The following is a 20,177-nucleotide window of genomic DNA, read 5'->3' as shown; positions in this document are numbered from 1 at the left end:
GATACTGGGAGAACACAGAAAACAGTCATAGACATGTCAAAGAAAAAAAAATGCATTTAATTGTAATTAAATTATTTTCTTTTTTTCTCTCAATAATGTAGGATACAGTAGCTGAAATAAACGCAAAACTGAACGTCACAAACATTGATATAGCTAAAACATATATCTATGGTTTGAAGGCTTCAATATAAGAATCTCATACGGGCACGCCCACGCTTTCCGGACGCGAGCCCGTAACGTTATACCCGTTAAGGACATGACGTCAGTACGTGCTTTGAGCCTGCCCGAAAATGCTCTCCCGTGTTGTTGGGTTTCGAAAGAGCGCAGGACTTTGCGATGAAATAATACATTTTTACCCGTGAAGAAAACAAAAAAAAAAACGCATGTTTTTAAACCTAAGTTGTTCGCGTTCCCATTAAGTGGTGAAACGGTGATTTTGGGAGACTCCAACGGGAAGTTTGTGTGATCGTTTTCCCGGAGTGATGTCGAATCCTGGGACTCGGAGGAACGGGTCCAGCATCAAAATCCGACTGACAGGTAAAAAAAAAAAAAACGACACCGAAAGAAAGCGCTTACGGTGCATGTTTTAACTGGAGCTAAATGTTTTAGCTACAAACCGCTGTTGTAAAGTGTTGCTATTAGCGAACCTAACAAGACACCACGAAGGGTCTCAGAGGTTCTCGTCTCTGCTGTTTGCCCAAACATCCGGTTTTTGTGTGGCAAACACAGCAGCACATATAGCTTGTTAGCTGAGATGCTAACCAAATTACCGAGAGGACAGTCAAGAAGCTGTTCACTATAATGTGTGTTTCACAGCTGAGGCAGCGAACTAGTCTGGCTGCTTACAGGTCGTTGGAAACACCGACTCCTGAAAACCACGTTTAGAAACTTTATCAATTGCGAACACTTGTTTCCTAGCTAGCGTTAGCTTATAGTAACATTGTAGTTACCGTTGACCGCTAACGCTTGCTAGCTACACCCATTTTTTTTGGGTAGACCAGCCGAACACATCGCTTGACCTAAATGCGACGAGCTCTGTACCCTGGACTAAAAGCTAATGTCGAACTACAGCCTATCTGAAAATCAATCTTCGGTAGATTTGACATGCTAGCATAAAATATCCATGAGTATTGACAGGCATTCGCTGCTGTGTCAGCTGTAGCAAGACAAATGTCTGACTCGTTGAACTTATCTTTACCCAGAGAAGCTTGACACGTTTGCTCTTTTGGGCATCCTCTATTCAACTCAAATATTGTGTTCGTTTTGGGGTCAGGCTCTTCTTTGTAGGGTATATAGGAGTCTCTTTCTTTCTTTCTTACACACACACGGACACAGCTGGAACAATGTTTTTTTTTTACTGTAGCTAATGTAACCCCACTGGGCACCAAGCGGCCTCTATTCAAATGGAAATGACCACTCTGTGCCGCTGGGCAGACGCCTTGTCCTTCTGATTCAAAGTTCAGACCAAATTGTGCTTGCCGGCAGACTAAATATGTCTTCTTGCGGCTTGTATGCACACAGGAGGGCACATATCAAGTGTATGCTTGTGATGGATTTTGTTTTAGTAAAAGTGCTTTCTTAAATGCTGATAAAGTACCACGTGCTGTCTGTTTATTGTCTTACTCTGACCCTCTTTTTCTGAAACTGGATTTTAAAAGAGCAGAGCAGGAATCATTTTGGACAAAAGATAAGATAAGACTCATGGATCTGACATAGCCTACTTTTTAACTTCTGCTCCGTTCAGTTAAGGTCAAATGTATCTGTACTGGCCAGTATCACATACAGCTATCCAGACTCACAACAGCAACATTTCCTGGTCCAGTGCAAGCACTCATAATAAAAAAAAAACAACCATAATATCCAGCAGGGCATAAATAGGGCTGCACGATATGAGGAAAATATATTTTGAGATTATTTTGACTGATAATGCGATTGCGTAATGATTCACGATATTGGAGGGAATGATCATTTTTGTATCATTGAAATAAAAATGATTACAGTGTGATTCTGTACCAAACAACGATTTTTTTCTTTAGCCTGTAGAATACAATTTGTAGGCTGGGAGGTCTCTGCCGCACCACAATACTTAATTCAGAATGGCTTGATACATATTTTGCCTTTTAAAAAATGTTGTGCCCCCCTGTGATTTGGATATTGCACTAGTCCATATATACAATAGACATTTTGATATTGTTTTAAGATATATATTATCATATTGCCCAGCCCTATCTTCTAGTAAACTGAAAATCTTAACGATTTGGACTTGGATTTTGGACTTTTTAATTGGCAATGAAAAAAAAAAATCCTTAGCTGCAGCCCTAGTTGATAAAGTACCGTAATAATACCATCCATCAGTTTAATAATAGTTCCAGTATTAACTAACTAATTAACTAATGTACTAAGTAATCTGGTAAAATAACACATAAGTCATTCTTCTAGCGAAAAGTTATGTTTCAGGCGAGTCAAATTGAAATTACGTAGTGAAAGTGTGTGTGTGTGTGTGTGTGTGTGTGTGTGTGTGTGTGTGTGTGTGTGTGTGTGTGTGTGTGTGTGTGTGTGTGTGTGTGTGTGTGTGTGTGTGTGTGTGTGTGTGTGTGTGTGTGTGTGTGTGTGTGTGTGTGTGTGTGTGTAGGAGTGTAAACCAGTCCCTCATTATTTCAGCTTAAATGCAAACAGAGGTTATTGCCCCCCGACTGTGCCCCGCCCCCACAGGTATGAGTGGAATTCTAATTGGGTGAAGAATGTGCGATGAGCCAATGGGAGTGCAATCCTGCCTGGCTGGCCAGCACTGTGTTTAGTCTGTCAGGGAGAGGGGTTGTTTGGCCCACATCAGAAAGGCCCGTTTGTTGCAGGGACACAGACAGAGAAAGACCAGGCAAGTTTGACACTGCGCTGGGTTTATATGGACATGTTCAAGCTAGCCACGAGGGGATTTTGTGGGTAAGCTTAAGTTAGCTGAAGGAAAATGCTCTAGATATAAGGAAAGTGTGACATTATCTTTAGGTTTCGGGATCTAGTGAGATGTGAATGGACAGTATTTGACTTTATAGAGAAACAGTTTCTGAAAAAGCCTTTTCCTGTCTGGTGTAGGAGGTGTATTGAACCTAAATCCTTTTTCAAGTGTCTGTAGCATAGAGTATCAAACACTGTCAAATAGGCTATTGTTTGTTATTTGATAAAGTGTTACTCATTTAATTACTTTTTTTGTTTGTTAATTAGGGTGTCGCTTGGTGTAAGCACGACCTGGTACTTGCTCAACATCAAAGATTTCAAATAACACCAGCCCAAAATCAGGTTGTGCTTCTTCTTTTTTTTTTTAAAGAATCCTTGTTCCCCTGCTGCTGGCAAGGTTTTAAATGCAGAACAGGGTCAGGACAATGCAAAATACAGGAAATGAATAGGTCAAATAGTAGGAAAAGGGTGTTTTTGTTTGGGAATGAATAAGCTTTATTGTGGAAAAAAAAAAGCTGTGTAATGAATGAAAGAATCAAGTGATTCAGCAGGATCATGTTAATGAGCTCATGGAAGCAACACGTGCTGCTTAGGTTTTGTTGCCAGGTAGTTGGATTGAACACCGATTTGCCCAAGTGCCAACATAAGGCAGTGTCAGGACAGACTTGGGATACTTACCAAGCAGGGTTCAAAATTAACTTTTTTTTTTTCCACCAGCCAAATGGCTAGTTATTGTTTAAATTTTACCAGCCGCTGTGGCCGGGTTGGATCAGTGGGTACAGCAGGCGCACATATACTGAGAGGTATATGCCTCGACGCAGGACAATTTCCTGCAGGTCTCTCCCCCCCCCCCCTCTCCCCTTTCTCACCTAGCTGTCCTGTCAAAAATTAAAGGCAGAAAAGCCCAAAATAAATAAATAGATAACCATGTTTTTTTTTTTTGGGCTGGTGAGTGAAGCAAATCTACCAGCCACTTACATATTGTACCAGTATTTGGCTAGTGGATGGTGCTAATTTTGAACCCTACTTACAAGAAAGGGAAGGAAAGAGAACAGGTAAGTGGGAGAATAAGAAATAACCAAAAGAAAAGAAAAAGAGCCATAACAAAAGGAAAGGACACATAAAAGCTGCTCAAGTGTAAGAAAGGGAGCGAGAGGAAAGGTGGGAATCCTGCTTACTTAGGAAGCAGCATAAGCACTTCTAATCCTCTCACTTAATGAGCCGGCAGCTTACATACGCACACATACACTTAGAAAAGCACAGAGAAGTAAATGTAGAAACTGAGAATGGAGAGGCTGACAATGTGACGCCATTGCCCCAACAAGCATGTTGATGAGCGAGAGAGAGAGAGAGAGAGAGAGAGATGCAGTTTTTTTTTGTTTTAAATATTGGTTATTAAACAACCTGTGAGTGAGTTACTGTTTGTATTTGTGTGGCAGTTAACACAAGAGACCCGTTCGTCATCCTGCGTGTGTGTTTAGATGCTGGTGCAAGGCATGTTACTAAGTAGGTGAGATATTTGCTGACGTGCCCGTCTGCCGCTGCGTTTGTTTTGCTTTGAGGAGAAGGTTGCACAGGAGCTGACATTGTTGTAATATCATGTGGGTCAGTCTACTTCATTCTACTCTACTGTTATTTATTGTACTTGTGAACCCGTGAGTGCACTCTGAGATAGTACCGTCTATTCAGAAGGATCTTAGTATTCATACTTTTTTGGCCCAATCCGGGATCATGAGTATTGATTTCAACAATCTGCACCTTGGCATCTCTTCCGAAGAACTCGACCATTATCTTTGATTTAAGAAGCTTTGATGAGTTTCCAAGCATCTCCGGTTTTATAGTTCCTGTCATCCCCTGAATAATAACAAGTGCTCTCGGTGCTTAACGTGCACAGGGAGCACGAGTAAAGCTGAATTGCAGAAGTAGTTTTCAGATTGTGGATTGTGCTTACTGTAAAACTTGTTGTGGCTTCAAATTCCTAAGAGGAGTTGCTAGCGTGGGACAGCGGTGGTTCCCCTTTTTCATCATCTCCCTTGAACTGTTTCTGCTTCTTCCTTCAAGATTGGATGAATAGAATTATTTCTCCGCTGGCATTCTCCAGCTCTCCGATTTTTAAAATAAGAAAAGGGTATGAACGCCAAAAAAAAGAGAGCGGCAGTGGGGCAATTGAGAGCCAGCTGAGCTGTAGCTGTGAGTGTCTTTTACGACCAGTGAACTTGGCAGAAAGAGGAATTTTCTGAAACGCTGAGAAAAAGGCCTGTCACACATTCAGGGCCACAGAAGAGCTGTGGTCAAGAGACGGGGGGAGAAGAGAGAGAATGTCCCGTCTCCTTGTACCCCGCAAAGCAGAGAAAGTCTTCCTTTACTGCTTGTCTGAAAGGAGGCGCAAGGGCAAATTAGAAATGTGATTCTGTTTCTTTCATTGTGTCTGTCTGTGAAGAAGAGATGAGGTCTCCGTGTGGAATGTGTGAGTCAGGAGCAGGAGGAATGGAAGAGGTCGATGAGGAAGAGGGAAGGATATCCTGCCGCCATTCTCCACGGGTTAATCACAGGAAATAAAGCCTGTATGCCAGACGCATCTACACCACCACACAGTCACCACATCCTAAACCACTGTCTGGCTGACTAACTTCCTAGATGGCTGTCTGGGGCCCAACCCGATCGTGCCAGATTTTAATTAGACCTCAAAGCTATGATAACGGTTCGCGTGCTGTAGCAAATCAGTTAGGACCGGTCTGAATAGATCATGAGATGCCTTTTGTGTCTCTGAGCCAAGACAATACCACCGATCTTCATGCCTTACATGTTGCCAATAGAACCGCACCATTGTTCAGTTAATATAGATTGTATCGAGGGTTGCAATAAACAATTATTTTCATGATTGATTAATCAGCATGTTACATTCTTGATAAATCCGGTTATCATTTCACCAAATAAATAAATGAATTACAAATTTCTAAATAGCTTGCTGTATTTGAACAACAAGTACTACAAAATACAATTTAAATATATTTAATATAGAATTAATTAACACAAAAAGAAGCCGCTAACCCTCACATAGGAACCGCTGGAATCTGCAAATGTTTTGGCTTAAAAAAATGGCATGCATGAACCCAATTTAAAGCTCTGGTAGATATGCACAGGAGGAAACTGAGCTTTCAGACGTTCAAACCAATGTAGGGGATGTCACTCCTCCCCCCTCTAAGCCAGCCCCTGCCCCGTCTAAAGGCTGTTTGATGCTTCTGCGTCAACTCCACGACGTCGTGACCCTTTCGGAGTTCTGCGTCTGGGTTGCTTTGCGTCGTGGTGCATTTAACCGCTATGGGGTGATAGGTCTGAGGTTACTTGCGAGGTGTCTGCCAGCCAGTTTATTAGGGATGCACCGAATATTCGGCCACCGGAAATTTTCGTCCGAAATACTTTTATCACCGAAACAATACAGCCGAAATGTTGTGATGACGCAAACAGAAACCGCGACCTGCACGTGTGTCAGTAGCCGACCCGTTCCACCTGCAATGAGGTTGAGACAATGAGAAGTACGCTCTTAGAGTCTGTCAGCACACGTTGGAGTGAGATCTATTCGGATCCTCTACACTTCATCGCAACTGTACTTGATCCGCGTTATAAAGACCATTACTTGGATGCGGAAATAAAGCAGCGCGCACGAGAAATGATCCTTGGAGACGGAGACGGAGCAGCGCCCAGTGCAGGAGGAGATCAGAGCGCAGAAAAAAAGACTCGTCTCTCTGCACCAGATTGTCTGATATGTTCAGTGAAATCCTGCAAGAAAGTGATAATAATAATAATAATAATAATAATAATAATAATAATAGGTAAGCTATTCTGATCTTAGGCTACTATATACTGTATGTTACTATCAGATTGTAGCCATATTTCTGCTAGATATGTTTTTAATTAAACTTTAATATTAATTTTTACAATTGCAATGCCTTGATTTTAGTAAAGTTAGTACACAGTCATAGCCATAAATGCAATGGTACTAATAACTGGCATAATTTCTTTCGGTTTTCGGTCTTGGTTTCCTCTTTTTCGGTTTTCGGTTTCGGCCAAGAATTTTCATTTCGGTGCATCCCTACAGTTTATGTTATGTTAGCAAGCAAACCTTAGCACAACTGCCCGCAAAGTACAGCATGCTGGCGAAGTGCTAATTTCAAAACATTACTCTGCTATACAGTGTAGACACTTTACAAACGGATGACTCCGTCATTGGAACCAAAATATGTTTGCGTTTATTTGCAAAGCTGATGTCCGTGAACTAGCATGTATCTTCTCCACCTCATTGGTCAGATGGGCTCCTATTTGTTTTATCGTCGACGAGAATAACGGCAAAATGGGGCCAAAGGTTTTTCAAAACAAACATGCTGTCGCATTCTCCCACTCGTTTCTGGCTACCAAACAAAGCAATTTATCTTAATTACCTGTTAGTCAATTTCACCTGATGTAAGGGAGGAATCCAAATAGTAATTTAACACCTGTACATATACAATATATGTGCAATACACCTGTTAGTGATGCTCCAGAGTACCTTGCATCCCTCGGTCCGCTATGTTGTATGAATAATCCGCTCAACGAAGATGACGAGACCTTATGATGAGGGTTTTTCTTTGCTGCTCTAGAAAGTGGTTCTGCTGTATTAACCATTGACACTAAACAATTCAGCATTGTTTGTAGACTCCCCATACTGACACTGACATTCAACAACCGTGCTGTGACTGTTTATGGAATAAATTTTTATATATAGTTCATAATGTGTTGCAGCCACACAAAGTCTGGCTTCTTCTCCTTTGGCAACAACAGCTAGTGGCTCGACTGTACCATTGCTCTACACATAAACGCCAAAACTGAAGTTTGCATCGTTTTAATATTTTGTAATTTCAGTGATTTCCATCCTCCGATATATTGTAAGACAAAAAGATGCCTTGAAAACCTATTGTGTTAAGCACACACCGTCTGCTTTAGCCAAAGTGGTTTAAATTGGTCTTGTGTGACCTGGGGACATAGAGGTTTAAGATGCTGACCAAGAAATCCCAACATCCTGCAGAAATATTTGTTTCTTACCTACACATAGAGCTAACTTAGAGAGCTAATGTGTATGTACTCTGACATATTTGACACGTAAGGTTCCCAACAGTGGGTTTAAAAGCTGATATTTTTAGACATGCAGTGTAAATATTATTATGGTTTTCATGTCAATTACAACTTACGTTGCAGTCACTTTTTCGGTGCATTACACCAGCCTTGAATACAAACACGCAGCTTGTTATTGTCCGATGCCCACACTGCCCTATAACCAAGACCTGTATTTGTGACTGACTGGACATGATTGTGTGTCTAAGAATTGGTTTATTTTGGTTCAGCTGTGTGTGTTTTTTTTTTTTTTTTTTTTTTTTTTTTTAGGTTTACAGCAGTGCTCACTGAGCTGACCTAGAATGACATATGCTAGCTCTCGCACCATACAGGTCGTCTGGCAAACAAATGACAAGGAATTACACACACACACACACACACACACACACACACACACAATGAACTAAATACTTAATACACCCTTACAAACTCTCAAAGGCTGGGTCAATATGAGCTTTGCTTTCTGGATCCTCAAAGATGATGTGGCAGAAAAGGCATCCTGCCACAGCAGTTTGCGTGCGTGCAGTGATCCTGACACTAGCCTTTACTTTACTGCTCATTCTTGTCTGCACGTCGCATAACTTTTCCTGCTCATTACCATCCTCTGGCATTCATATATTATACCAACCAGCATTCTTCCTCCACACAGTTTTTGCGTGCACCAGCTTACATTTATACCAGCCTACACACCGAGAGCTCATTTACATATTTGTGTGTGTTGGCATTTTGTTCATAATGATTTTATCTTTTGCAGTATTATGTGCCAAGAACCTCGCAAAGAAAGACTTCTTTCGTAAGTATCTATATTGTGTTCATTTTCATGTGCATGTATCTTGCGTTATGACGACTGGCATACATGATGAGATGATGTGTTTCAATGTGGCTCTGTGCCTGCCATCAAAACCAACACTTTAAACATATTACATATACATACACATTACATATACATTGGTGCCCTTGTTGTTCTGTGTCATGGTCCTATTGAATTCCACCTTGTCCTCATACTCATTTTCGCCAGTTTCACCATGCTTATGCAATACCAGCTACCAAACAGAATATGCTGTTATTGGGTTAGTGGCCTGCTAATCCGATTGATGTCTGCAGTAGTAGAAAGCTTAGCTTTGTTCTGGAGATATGTTATCTGCAGTACTCAGGCCAATTTAGATATTTCTAATACTTGGATATTATCTCCTTTTTGATTCAATGTAGTGGATGCAAACAATTAATTTGAGCTGTGTGCGTGCAGGCCTGCCAGATCCATTTGCCAAGGTTGTGGTGGACGGATCAGGTCAATGCCACTCTACAGACACAGTCAAGAGCACACTGGACCCTAAATGGAATCAGCATTACGACCTGTGAGTCTCCTGAACCACACTCACAGCAAATACACAGAATCACTTTTTGAATGTCTCAATGTTGGTTTTTTAGCTTTTATTAAAATGTAACAATATATTCAAATTAAGTCTAATTTGTTTTATACAAATTGGTACTTTATCTCCTAACAGTCTTACCTGTCACCATAAAAGATGCTTTATAGTTGAGCTAATATTGTACTTTTGTACCTTTTTTGGGGGGGGGGATCGCTCACACTGATTGAGTGTAGAGCTAGGCAATATATCGACATTGTGATATGAGACTAGATATCGTTTTAGAGTTTGGATATCGTAATATGACATAAGTGTCTTTTCCTGGTTTTAAAGGCTGCATTACAGTAAAATGATGTCATTTTCTGAACTTACCAGACTGTTGTAGCTGTTCTATTATTTGCCTTTACCCACTTAGTCATTATATCCACATTACTGATGGTTATCTTTCAAAAATCTCATTGTGTAAATATTTTGTGAAAGCACTAATAGTCAACACTACAATATCGTTGCGATATCGAGGTATTTGGTCAAAAATATCGTGATATTTGAGTATCGGAAAAACATGGAGTAAACGTGAGAATCTTGTGTTTTTCAGCTACATTGGAAAGACAGACTCCATCACCATCAGTATATGGAACCACAAGAAGATCCATAAAAGACAGGGGGCGGGCTTCCTGGGCTGCATACGACTGCTGTCCAACGCCATCAGCAGGCTAAAAGACACAGGATGTAAGTCTTTTTTTTTTTTTTTTTTTTTTTTTTTTTTTTTGTCGAGCCCTCTGATTTTAAATACCCATAAATGCAAATCACGAATTTTAATGAAACAATAAAAGCTTTTGATTTAGATTTACTTTGTCTTCTTCCAGACCAGCGTCTAGATCTATGTAAGCTGAACCCCTCGGACAGTGACGCAGTGCGGGGGCAGATAGTAGGTAAGCCTGGACACAGATACATTGTCTGTACAAATGACCTGCATCATCTCTCTCCCCTTGTCACTTTTCTTTTTACTATTTTCACTATTGTGCATATTCTTCCCTCCTGCTCTGTCACACGGTCATCTCTTTTGACTTGTACCACCTGCTTGTTTCCAGTGAGCTTACAGACGCGAGACCGTATCGGCAGCGGAGGCCCTGTGGTGGACTGCAGAGGCCTGTTGGAAAATGATGGGTGAGTGTGTCAACAGCTGTTTACGCTGCCAGCGCCATTTAATAACACATGGAGAAACAATTAGTTGTTTTACTGAGACCTATTTTGGGTGCTTGTTGTGTTGCAAGATCACTTTAGTCATAGTTATTTGTTTGATTCTCTCTCAATCTCTGTTGCTCTAAGTTAAAAATACAAGCACTTGACTTATCATGTGAAAGAGTGAAAATGTGTGTGTGTGTGTGTGTGTGTGTGTGTGTGTGTGTGTGTGTGTGTGTGTGTGTGTGTGTGTGTGTGTGTGTGTGTGTGTGTGTGTGTGTGTGTGCGCGTGTGCGCGTGTGTAGGCCTGTGTTTGAGGGATGTTTCAGTGAAGAGCCGCTACCCTACTCCGACCCCACTGGTGCGGCGGGGGGCGGGAACTGTCGGCTTGACTCACCCGGTCAGGAGGGCCGTCTTCAGACGCAGAGAATCAGAGGGCAGGACTCCAGAGGCCATGGCCACACCCCTCAGAACAGACCGCATGGGCACCAACCGCCTGATCTGCCTGAGGGATACGGTCAGTCCAACGTTACTCTTGATATTTAAGTGATCTGTAAATCTCTCGTGTTGTTGTCTTATGTAACATATTTCTTCTTCATCTCCTTTTTCAAACAGAGCAACGAACAACAGTGCAGGGCCAGGTGTACTTCCTTCACACACAGACGGGCGTCAGCACCTGGCACGACCCTCGGATACCGCGGTACGATTCCAGCCCCACTTCCCTCATGTCTAGTCCAAGCATAACCTGAAATGACATGAACCTTGAAGGAACGCCACTGACAATCTAGGCCATTTCAGCAGCAGAGGAAGAAGACACAGAAGAGTATCACAGGAAGAAATGACCAGTAGATGACAGTAGAAATGACCAGACATGGGTATTTGCGGATTATACAGCAAATATACAGCATCTTTGCAATGCTATGTAATTTAAAGGAGTATTCTATTTTTAAGGTATTTTCAAATTTAAAGTGACAGATGTATTTAGAAATGTATGGGGGAAAAAAACATATTGTTGTTAGTAAAACACTACATGCTGTTCCCTGATACACTCTACGTCTGGCATCTATTGACTAGAAAAGTCCATGTTTTTCTTATTTTGTTCTGCACTAATTACACCAACCGATTAGGAGAAAATCTCAGGTTATTTCCCTCGGCCCCTGTCGCCTGGGTTTAGACCAGTATGAGGGGTTAAGAACGTACAGTATGTAGGGTCAGAATTGTTAAGAGGCGGAGGTCTGGTTGTAAGCTGTAGTCTCACTAAGTTGAATTGGTTTCTGCTGCTGGCTGAAGTCTCGGTCTGGTTACTTGTTACTGGTGCAGGGACCTGGCCAGTGTGAGCTGTGAGGAGCTTGGGCCGCTGCCAGTGGGCTGGGAGGTCCGAAGCACCGTGTCGGGCCGGATCTACTTTGTGGACCACAACAACCGAACAACACAGTTCACAGACCCACGCCTACACACCATTATCAGGTACACACACACGCACACACGCAAAACTCTCCCATATCCCTAATGGCAAAATCAATCCACACCTGGGTGGCAGACAACCATGAAACATACCAAATCAGTGGTTTTAAAACGTTGTTAATCTAATCTGTCCCGTCTGTAATGCTGAACTCAGACTGGTTGTAAACATGACCTACTAACAGTCGTCAGCTCTGTTAACAACGCTGCATCGTGTGATTTACAGAAATGTGAGCTTATGGTAGATTTAGCTGCTCTGGGGGAATGCACAGTGTGTAATCCAGTCTGCTCTTTTTTCTTTTCTTTTTTGACTGTCTTTCTGTCAAACTCTTCCTCCTACCGTCTGTCATGTTGTCTCTTCCCTGTCCTCCTGTTCCTCCTCTGCTTCTTCCCACCTTCAGCCAGCAATCCCAAGCGAAGGAATCCTCACAAGCCCCCCCGATGGATGTGGGGGGCGAGGAAGGGGGAGGTGGAGGAGTGGGCGGCGGAGGAGAGGGAGATGTTGCCGCGCGCTACGAGAGAGACTTGGTCCATAAATTGAAGCTGCTCCGCCACGAGCTGTCCTTGCAGCAGCCTCAAGCAGGACACTGTCGCATAGAGGTGTCCCGAGAGGAGATCTTTGAGGTGGGTGCAAACATTTCTCTCCCATGAACAGCACGCGAGCAGCCAGCGATGCTGTCTCTCAGACATTTGTACAAATGTCGAGCAATAAAAGCAGTGTGGGTAGCTCCTGAGAGAGTTTACACACATCCACACTCCTCCTGACTCATACACCAGTCACAACAACCTATTCTTTCAGTATCTTTCTCATGAGAAAAGCACAAAATCAGCACTGATTGTGCCTATGAATAAACCGAACATCACTGATCTAAATGGCTGTGTTGTGGCTCACTAATTGTTTCTTTTGTGTACGATAATGTGCGTGGGTCTGTTGTTCTGTATTAATGTCGTGTGTGTATAGGAGTCATATCGGCAGATAATGAAGATGAGGCCCAAGGACCTGAAGAAGCGTCTGATGGTGAAGTTTAGGGGAGAGGAGGGCCTGGACTATGGTGGGGTGGCCAGGTAATTTGCTATTTTCATCTCTGAGCACCTCTGCGTTTGTTGGAGGCGACTATCCATTTTTGTCAGAAGACTTGTCTAAGCGTTGCAATTTCCTTTTTCATAAGTCCCATCCCATGAGTCCATCTTTTATTTATCAGCTAAATTGAGTTCAAGTGGCATATGTTTACATTCACCAATCAGAATGATGAAAAAGTTGAAAACCGTAAATGAAAAACACGTAATGCAAAAGATTTAATTGAAATATATTTCCCTATATGTGAACTTCCCACTTAATTTACTGCTTCTTAAGAAATATGCGGTGTTGCTAATAATTCTTTAACAAGAATAGTGTCGTCGTCAAATTCCCACAGCCTATTTCTTCCCGTCTGCCATTGTCTTTGGTTTTCTCAATTTGAACATTTTATTTCCTTAATATCTATTCATGCCGTGTTTCCACTGCATGGACTCCGCTCACTTATTTGGTACCGGTACTTTTCTCTTTTCGTTTTCCGCTGCAGATATTACCCCCGCAGTGTAGGCGGGATTCTGAGCTGATCACCACTAGCTCTGCGTAAAACTGATGTGACATTATGTCTGCACTTTGTCCATTTTACAGCGTAGTGCGTAGTGTACCACATATTTTGCAGGCTGCCGTTTTTTAACAATCCGGTCAAGTGAATAAAAATATTGCGGATGACTTTAGCTCGGCTATGTAAAAATGGCAGGTTTGTGTAGGATGTCCAGTGTTGCTCTAGTGACGATTCTCTCTCAGCAGTCTGCAGCGTTTTAATTCCACCGTCTGAAGGCCCTGACACACCAACCGGATTGCCGACCCTCGGCAGAAAAGGCCGTCGGACTCACCGCCTCCCCGAGTTGGTCCAAAAAGTGCCTCGGAACACACCGAAGCGACGCCAACTTGAGCGTAAATTCTGCGCGTGCGTGAGAAGTAATACGTCTCCATAACAGCAGGTGGCGGTAATCTGTATTGTCACCAAAAAATTAAAACCGGCAGCTGATTGGACGAACGCGCCACGTGGGTCTGGCTGCTCCCGGATTTTACAAACGAGCATAATGGCGGCTGGTTTGGAATACGATCTCATATTTTAGGAAGATAGTTCACCGAAACGTGTTTCTGAAAACATTTTAAGCGAGAAATAGGCTGTGCAGTTGCTGAATCTGTCTTCGTTTCAGCTCAACAAAGGTCGGTTTAAAACGTTTTCATCAGATTTTTAGAGGCGTTAGTCAGGCTCATTCTGCTCGTCGTTTCCGGGTTAGTTTCCGACGGCACGGAACAGACTTGAGTCACCGACCTCTCCAGACTATCTGACGGCCGACAATTGGGTTGGTGTGTCAGCGCCTCACGGCTCAGTTTGCTTGGGAACGTCGACCGAGATGTTACCAAAAAAAATTTACCAGGTAGATGATACTTTTTGTTAATGGAAAACGAAAAAAAAGAGCGAGTCGAGTAGAACTATGCAGTGGAAAAGCGGCATTAGTGAACCCTAACCTGGTGCAGGCTGTGGTTGGTTGACTGCTGCTGCAGAGCCCCCACAGGGGAGAAAAAAGATTGGACGTAAACAACTTAAAGGGTAAAGGGCTACATGTAAAACTTCAGTGGACACAGACTACATTATACATATATTTTTAATTATTTTTTTTCCAGCTGTCTCATTGTTTGATGATTTAATGAATGTGTTGCCAAGCTTCTCTGTGCGATTTGGACATTTGATAACAATGCCGTGGTTGTCTGTAGGGAGTGGCTGTACCTGCTGTGTCATGAAATGTTGAACCCCTATTACGGCCTGTTCCAGTACTCCACAGACAATATCTACACACTACAGATCAACCCCGACTCCTCCATCAACCCTGTGAGTGCACCCAAACCCACCCAAATTGCTTTTTGGTCGAACCAAATAAGTGGATTCTCTCTGACCCTATGTGTCTGTCTCTGTCTGTCTCTCTGTCTGTGTTACTTTCTTTCAGGACCACCTGTCATATTTCCACTTTGTGGGCCGTGTGATGGGCCTGGCAGTTTTTCACGGTCACTACATCAACGGGAGCTTCACGCTGCCCTTCTACAAACAGCTGCTAGGCAAACCCATCCAGCTCAACGACCTGGAGACGACCGACCCGGAGCTGCACAAGAGCCTCGTCTGGATACTGTGAGCAAATGCACCCGCACGCAAAATCAAGTCAATCTGACCGGAGCTTTTCATCATGAAGTATGATATGGTTCACGGCTATGGGCAGATTTCCCACGTTTACCTTATTGTAATACTCTGTGTGCAGAGAGAATGACATCACTTCAGTCCTCGACCACACTTTCTGCGTGGAACACAATGCCTTTGGGAAGTTCTTGCAACATGAACTCAAACCTAATGGCCGCAATTTGCCTGTCACTGAGGAGAACAAAAAAGAATACGTCAGGTAAGAACAGTGAGACAGTCATGTTCCATCCTTTATGTGGGTGTTATTCAAACTATGCCCTTGATACAGGGCGTAAACACTATGCTGTCTTGTCGGCAGAAAGGGTTTCCTGTGTACAATGCCTTTTGACAGTTTATAACAGTGTAATTATTTGGCCTGCACGATGTGTGTTTGTATTTTTCAGACTTTATGTAAACTGGAGGTTTATGCGTGGAATTGAAGCCCAGTTTCTGGCTCTACAGAAGGGATTCAGTGAGCTCATCCCCCAGCACCTCCTCAAACCTTTCGACCATAAAGAACTTGAGGTACATGTGCTGTCCAGCTCATCACTCGCCATATTTATGTTGTTTTAAAGGTCCCATGGCATGAAAATTTCACTTTATGAGGTTTTTTAACATTAATATGAGTTCCCCCAGCCTGCCTATGGTCCACCAGTGGCTAGAAATGGTGATAGGTGTAAACCGAGCCCTGGGTATCCTGCTCTGCCTTTGAGAAAATGAAAGCTCAGATGGACCAATCAGGAATCTTCTCCTTATGAGGTCATAAGGAGCAAGGTTACCTCCCCTTTCTTTGCTTTGCCCGCCCAGAGAATTTGGCCAGCCCATTAGAGAGAGAGAGAGACATCATGGCTTTCAAACGAGCAAAGTGGCAGTTGGTCAAGGCCACACCCCCACCCTCCACCTTACCCCCCCTCTCTCCTCCTCAATAGCTACAGACACAGAAATGGCACATCCTAAGGAAAGCTCATTGTGGGACTGGCTCTAGGGTCTGTAATTCTGCTCCAAGACTGAATTATGGGAAAGAGACTTCAGATACAGTATTAGGGGACCACTAAGGTCTGTATAAAAGAGACTTCAGATACAGTATTAGGGGACCACTAAGGTCTGTATAAAAGAGACTTCAGATACAGTATTAGGGGACCATTAAGGTCTATATAAAAGAGACTTCAGATACAGTATTAGGGGACCACTAAGGCCTATATAAAAGAGACTTCAGATACAGTATTAGGGGACCACTAAGGTCTATATAAAAGAGACTTCAGATACAGTATTAGGGGACCACTAAGGTCTATATAAAAGAGACTTCAGATACAGTATTAGGGGACCACTAAGGTCTATATAAAAGCATCCAAAAAGCACCATGTCATGGGACCTTTTAAGGTTAAAAGTTTGAATTCATTATTTTAGCCATGACACCTCTGCTCTCACCCTCAACCCCTGCCCCGCTTCCTCAAACCTCTCCTTTTGCTCCAGTTGATCATCGGTGGACTGGGGAAAATAGATCTTGCAGACTGGAAGACTAACACCCGCCTGAAGCACTGCACAAGTGAAAGCAACGTGGTGCGGTGGTTCTGGCAGGCAGTGGAGGCCTTCAGTGAGGAGAGGAGAGGGCGCCTCCTGCAGTTTGTCACGGGCTCCACCAGGGTCCCCTTACAAGGGTTCAAAGCGCTGCAGGGTGGGTCAGAAACCACACACACATGTACTCTCATCAATCACTATGTTCATTTGATGTTAACATTTGGTGTGGTTATTCAATTTATCTGCCTTCCTGAGGATTGATATGTCTCACACATACAGTTCATAGCTAAAGACAATTACAACAAAGGCCTTCTGGAAAATTCCAGGAAACAATCCCTACTATGTTAGAGCCGGATTACAGTTTTGAGGACATTTAACTTGTGTATACACAGCCTAACAAGGATATATAGAACATGGAGATGTGCTAGATACTTACAGACTTCATTCAGGGCTGCGACTAACGATTATTTTCTCATCCGTTAATGTGACAATTATTTTTTCAATTAATCAGTGAATTGTTTTTTCTATAAAATGTCAGAACATATAGAAAAGGGGAAATCCTAAAGAGTCTTGTTTTGTCTGACAGTCCAAAACACAAAGCTATTTGGTTTACTATGATGTATGAAAAACTAAAAAAATCACATTTTCCCATTTGAGAAACTAGAAACCGCAAACGTTTGGCTTTTTTGCTGATACGATATATCGATTATCCACATAGTTTCCGATTAATTCTCTTGTCGATCGACCTAAACGATTCATCAACTAATCGGCACAGCTGTAGATTAAATTATACACTGCTTGCGTGTAGGGATGTTCCACTTAACGGTTTTCCCACTAATCCAGATTCAGTATGTGTCGAAAATGATTCTCTGTTCAACGTTTATATTGGTCGACACGCTCACTGCTCAGCTGCAGATTAATCACTTTACCCACAAAGGACTTGAATTATAAAGTTTACAAAACCATTTCAGTCAAAACAAGAATGGCTCTAAATTAAGAAAATATAACTTGCATCCCGAGATATGTTGTAACAGGAAGTTTTGGTCAGGAACTGGGCAGCCACTTCTGATGCCCAGCATGAACAAAACACTAACGTACAAATGCAAGTCTACACACTTTTAGAAGTTGTCATTTGTAGTTGGTTACATTAGCACGCCAATGAAAGTATCTAACTAATTTATTTGGTCGAGTTTGAGATTTGCTGTGAGATTTTATTACTTAAAGCTTGTTCAGTGTTCTGTGTACCAGAGTAGAGCAGTGATAACTAGAATGTATGTGTGTAAGGTTCTACAGGTTCTGCAGGACCAAGGCTCTTCACCATCCATTTGATAGATGCCAACACAGACAACCTGCCCAAGGCTCACACGTGGTAAGGACACACAAAAGACGGAGGATGCAGGTTTTTTTTTTATATTTCATAGCAAGAGTCCGCTTCGATGTCGCTAATTATCCTTTTTCTGTCTCTAGTTTTAACCGGATAGACATCCCTCCCTACGAGTCTTACGAGAAACTCTATGAGAAACTGCTGACGGCGGTGGAGGAGACCTGCGGCTTCGCCGTGGAGTGAGGACTCCACAAGCAAACCAACAGTCACGCTTGCACTTGCACACAGACTATTTGACATGTTACATATATACACACACACATCAACAGAATATCAAGTATACGCGGAGTATACGGAGTGGCCAAGCATCACGAGAACACGCGGTCTCTTGCCACCTCTTCACCACCGAACTGTTGGGGGTTAAAGGAGGAACCACAGCGGGAGAGAAAAAAAAAAAAAAAAAAAAAAAAAACAGAAGAAGAAGAAAAACAAAATGTATTTTAAAAATTTTCAAATGTTTTGAAGAAGCATTTATATCCTTAAGTTTTAACAAGCTATGATGTCATTCTTCAGAATGTCTACCGCCACAGCGAATTTGACTCCCAAGACACTCGAGTCAACGGACCGAATCGGCCAATCACATGCGAGCCTGCGAACAGAGACCTTTTTGAAATCAGACATGAAGAACAAGGCAGAGACTGATTGTCTTTCTGTCTGACATGCCTATTGATTGACTAGTATTCATGCTTCATGTTTAACCACTGTCGTGTATCAGAACGTGTGCATGTACATGTGATTGTGTGAGTGGGTGAGTGATTGAGGGAGTGAGTGAGTGTGTCAGACATGGCACCCGGTTACGCTGTAAAAATGATCAAATGAGCCTGCGCCTCTGTTTGCTAACATTTTGTCTCTTCCATTTGTATCTGCGACCACTCTGATCCACTCTGATATTTTATTATTTATTACTAAGTGATTACTGACCAAGCTGCTATATGCTCTACAGAGAGCCCACACTAATCTCTTCATCACCCCCTCTACCAGAGTTGAAGGGTCAATTCACTTGCAATTCAAGTCATCCACAAAGTGGGTTTTATTGAATTTCGTTACATTTTTTTTTTTTTTTTTTTTTTTTAACATTCATATTATTGCAGAGAAATGCTCTTGTCAGTGTATGGAAAAACTGTTAGTGTTTTGGTGTTTGAAATACCATGTTACCTTTTTTTTTAAATCTAACTCTACTGACATTATGGAGAGGTCCGAGGGCTTGAACTAGATATTTAACTAAATGAGCCACAAGGATGGAAAGAAGGAGTCAGCTTCAGAATTCTTTGGTTGTATGTGACATGTATAATAAAATCTCAAAACTTTCTTACATGTTTCATCATCCATTTCAACATCTTCTTTTTTTTTTTTTTTTTTTTTTTCCGTCGTGGCCCTGATATTTTTCTGCCCATCTTTTTCTCCATAGCCTAGATGTTAGAAAAGTAGTCCTCCTCAAGACCACCATGAATGAACAAAGTCTCTTTGCAGTCATTACTCAATGAAGTGAATTCAATCAAAAGCCTAAATGTTGAGCGACTAATGTGGAAAACGTTGGGATTTGTTGTAGATTGTTGAAGACTGTTAAGCAGTATCATTTCAATCTGCATTTTTTTAGGTTCTGAGTTCACTGTGTAATGGATGCAAGAGTATTGTAACTTACTATGTACTAAACATTTATGAAAAAATACATTGTAAATAAGATTATATTAAAAGAAATTAAATTGAAAATACATTCCATGTGTTGTCATTATTTTCTCTCTTAAGACTATCCAAATCAATCAAGAGATATCTGAAAATAAATGTACCTAATGTATTATTTAGTCAGTGTAATATTTCATCAACCTTTTCTGCAGTGTGCGGTTGTAATTTTGACATAACTGGATGCTTTTTGATGGATTTAATTAGAAATACATATTTTATAGCTTTTGGTGA

At 42.0% G+C, this 20,177-nt stretch overlaps 1 protein-coding gene across 2 annotated transcripts; it reads left to right on the top strand.

Annotated features, from left to right (window-relative positions):
* The first annotated feature begins 266 nt into the window (after window positions 1–266).
* On the top strand, window positions 267–19,977 carry smurf1 (SMAD specific E3 ubiquitin protein ligase 1). Of its 2 annotated transcripts, none has more exons than XM_028599591.1 (18): window positions 267–537; window positions 8,855–8,893; window positions 9,347–9,455; window positions 10,063–10,196; window positions 10,334–10,399; window positions 10,559–10,634; window positions 10,955–11,166; window positions 11,265–11,349; window positions 11,970–12,116; window positions 12,512–12,734; window positions 13,072–13,175; window positions 14,908–15,022; window positions 15,138–15,316; window positions 15,444–15,581; window positions 15,766–15,886; window positions 16,835–17,036; window positions 18,173–18,248; window positions 18,347–19,977. In XM_028599591.1, the coding sequence occupies exons 1-18, from the start codon at window positions 483–485 to the stop codon at window positions 18,444–18,446; spliced, it is 2,181 nt and encodes a 726-aa protein (XP_028455392.1). In that variant the 5' UTR covers window positions 267–482; the 3' UTR covers window positions 18,447–19,977. The 2 variants fall into 2 exon arrangements, with proteins under 2 accessions (XP_028455392.1, XP_028455391.1); XM_028599590.1 differs by having other exon boundaries at window positions 18,164–18,248.
* The last annotated feature ends 200 nt before the right edge of the window (window positions 19,978–20,177 follow it).

Source organism: Perca flavescens, chromosome 15 (genome assembly GCF_004354835.1).
Source record: "Perca flavescens isolate YP-PL-M2 chromosome 15, PFLA_1.0, whole genome shotgun sequence".
In the NCBI taxonomy this organism is placed as follows: domain Eukaryota; kingdom Metazoa; phylum Chordata; class Actinopteri; order Perciformes; family Percidae; genus Perca; species Perca flavescens.
Note: the sequence above shows the minus strand (reverse complement) of the source record. Positions and strands in the feature narration are given on the sequence as shown.

What these genes read in the sequence shown, in the direction of transcription:
- smurf1 (XM_028599590.1), top strand. Translation starts at nt 483, where the DNA reads ATGTCGAATCCTGGGACTCGGAGGAACGGGTCCAGCATCAAAATCCGA. An exon ending in TGATCTGCCTGAGGGATACG is followed by an intron (nt 11,167 to 11,264) that starts GTCAGTCCAACG and finishes TTTTTCAAACAG; the next exon opens with AGCAACGAACAACAGTGCAG. An exon ending in AGGGTTCAAAGCGCTGCAGG is followed by an intron (nt 17,037 to 18,163) that starts GTGGGTCAGAAA and finishes TATGTGTGTAAG; the next exon opens with GTTCTACAGGTTCTGCAGGA.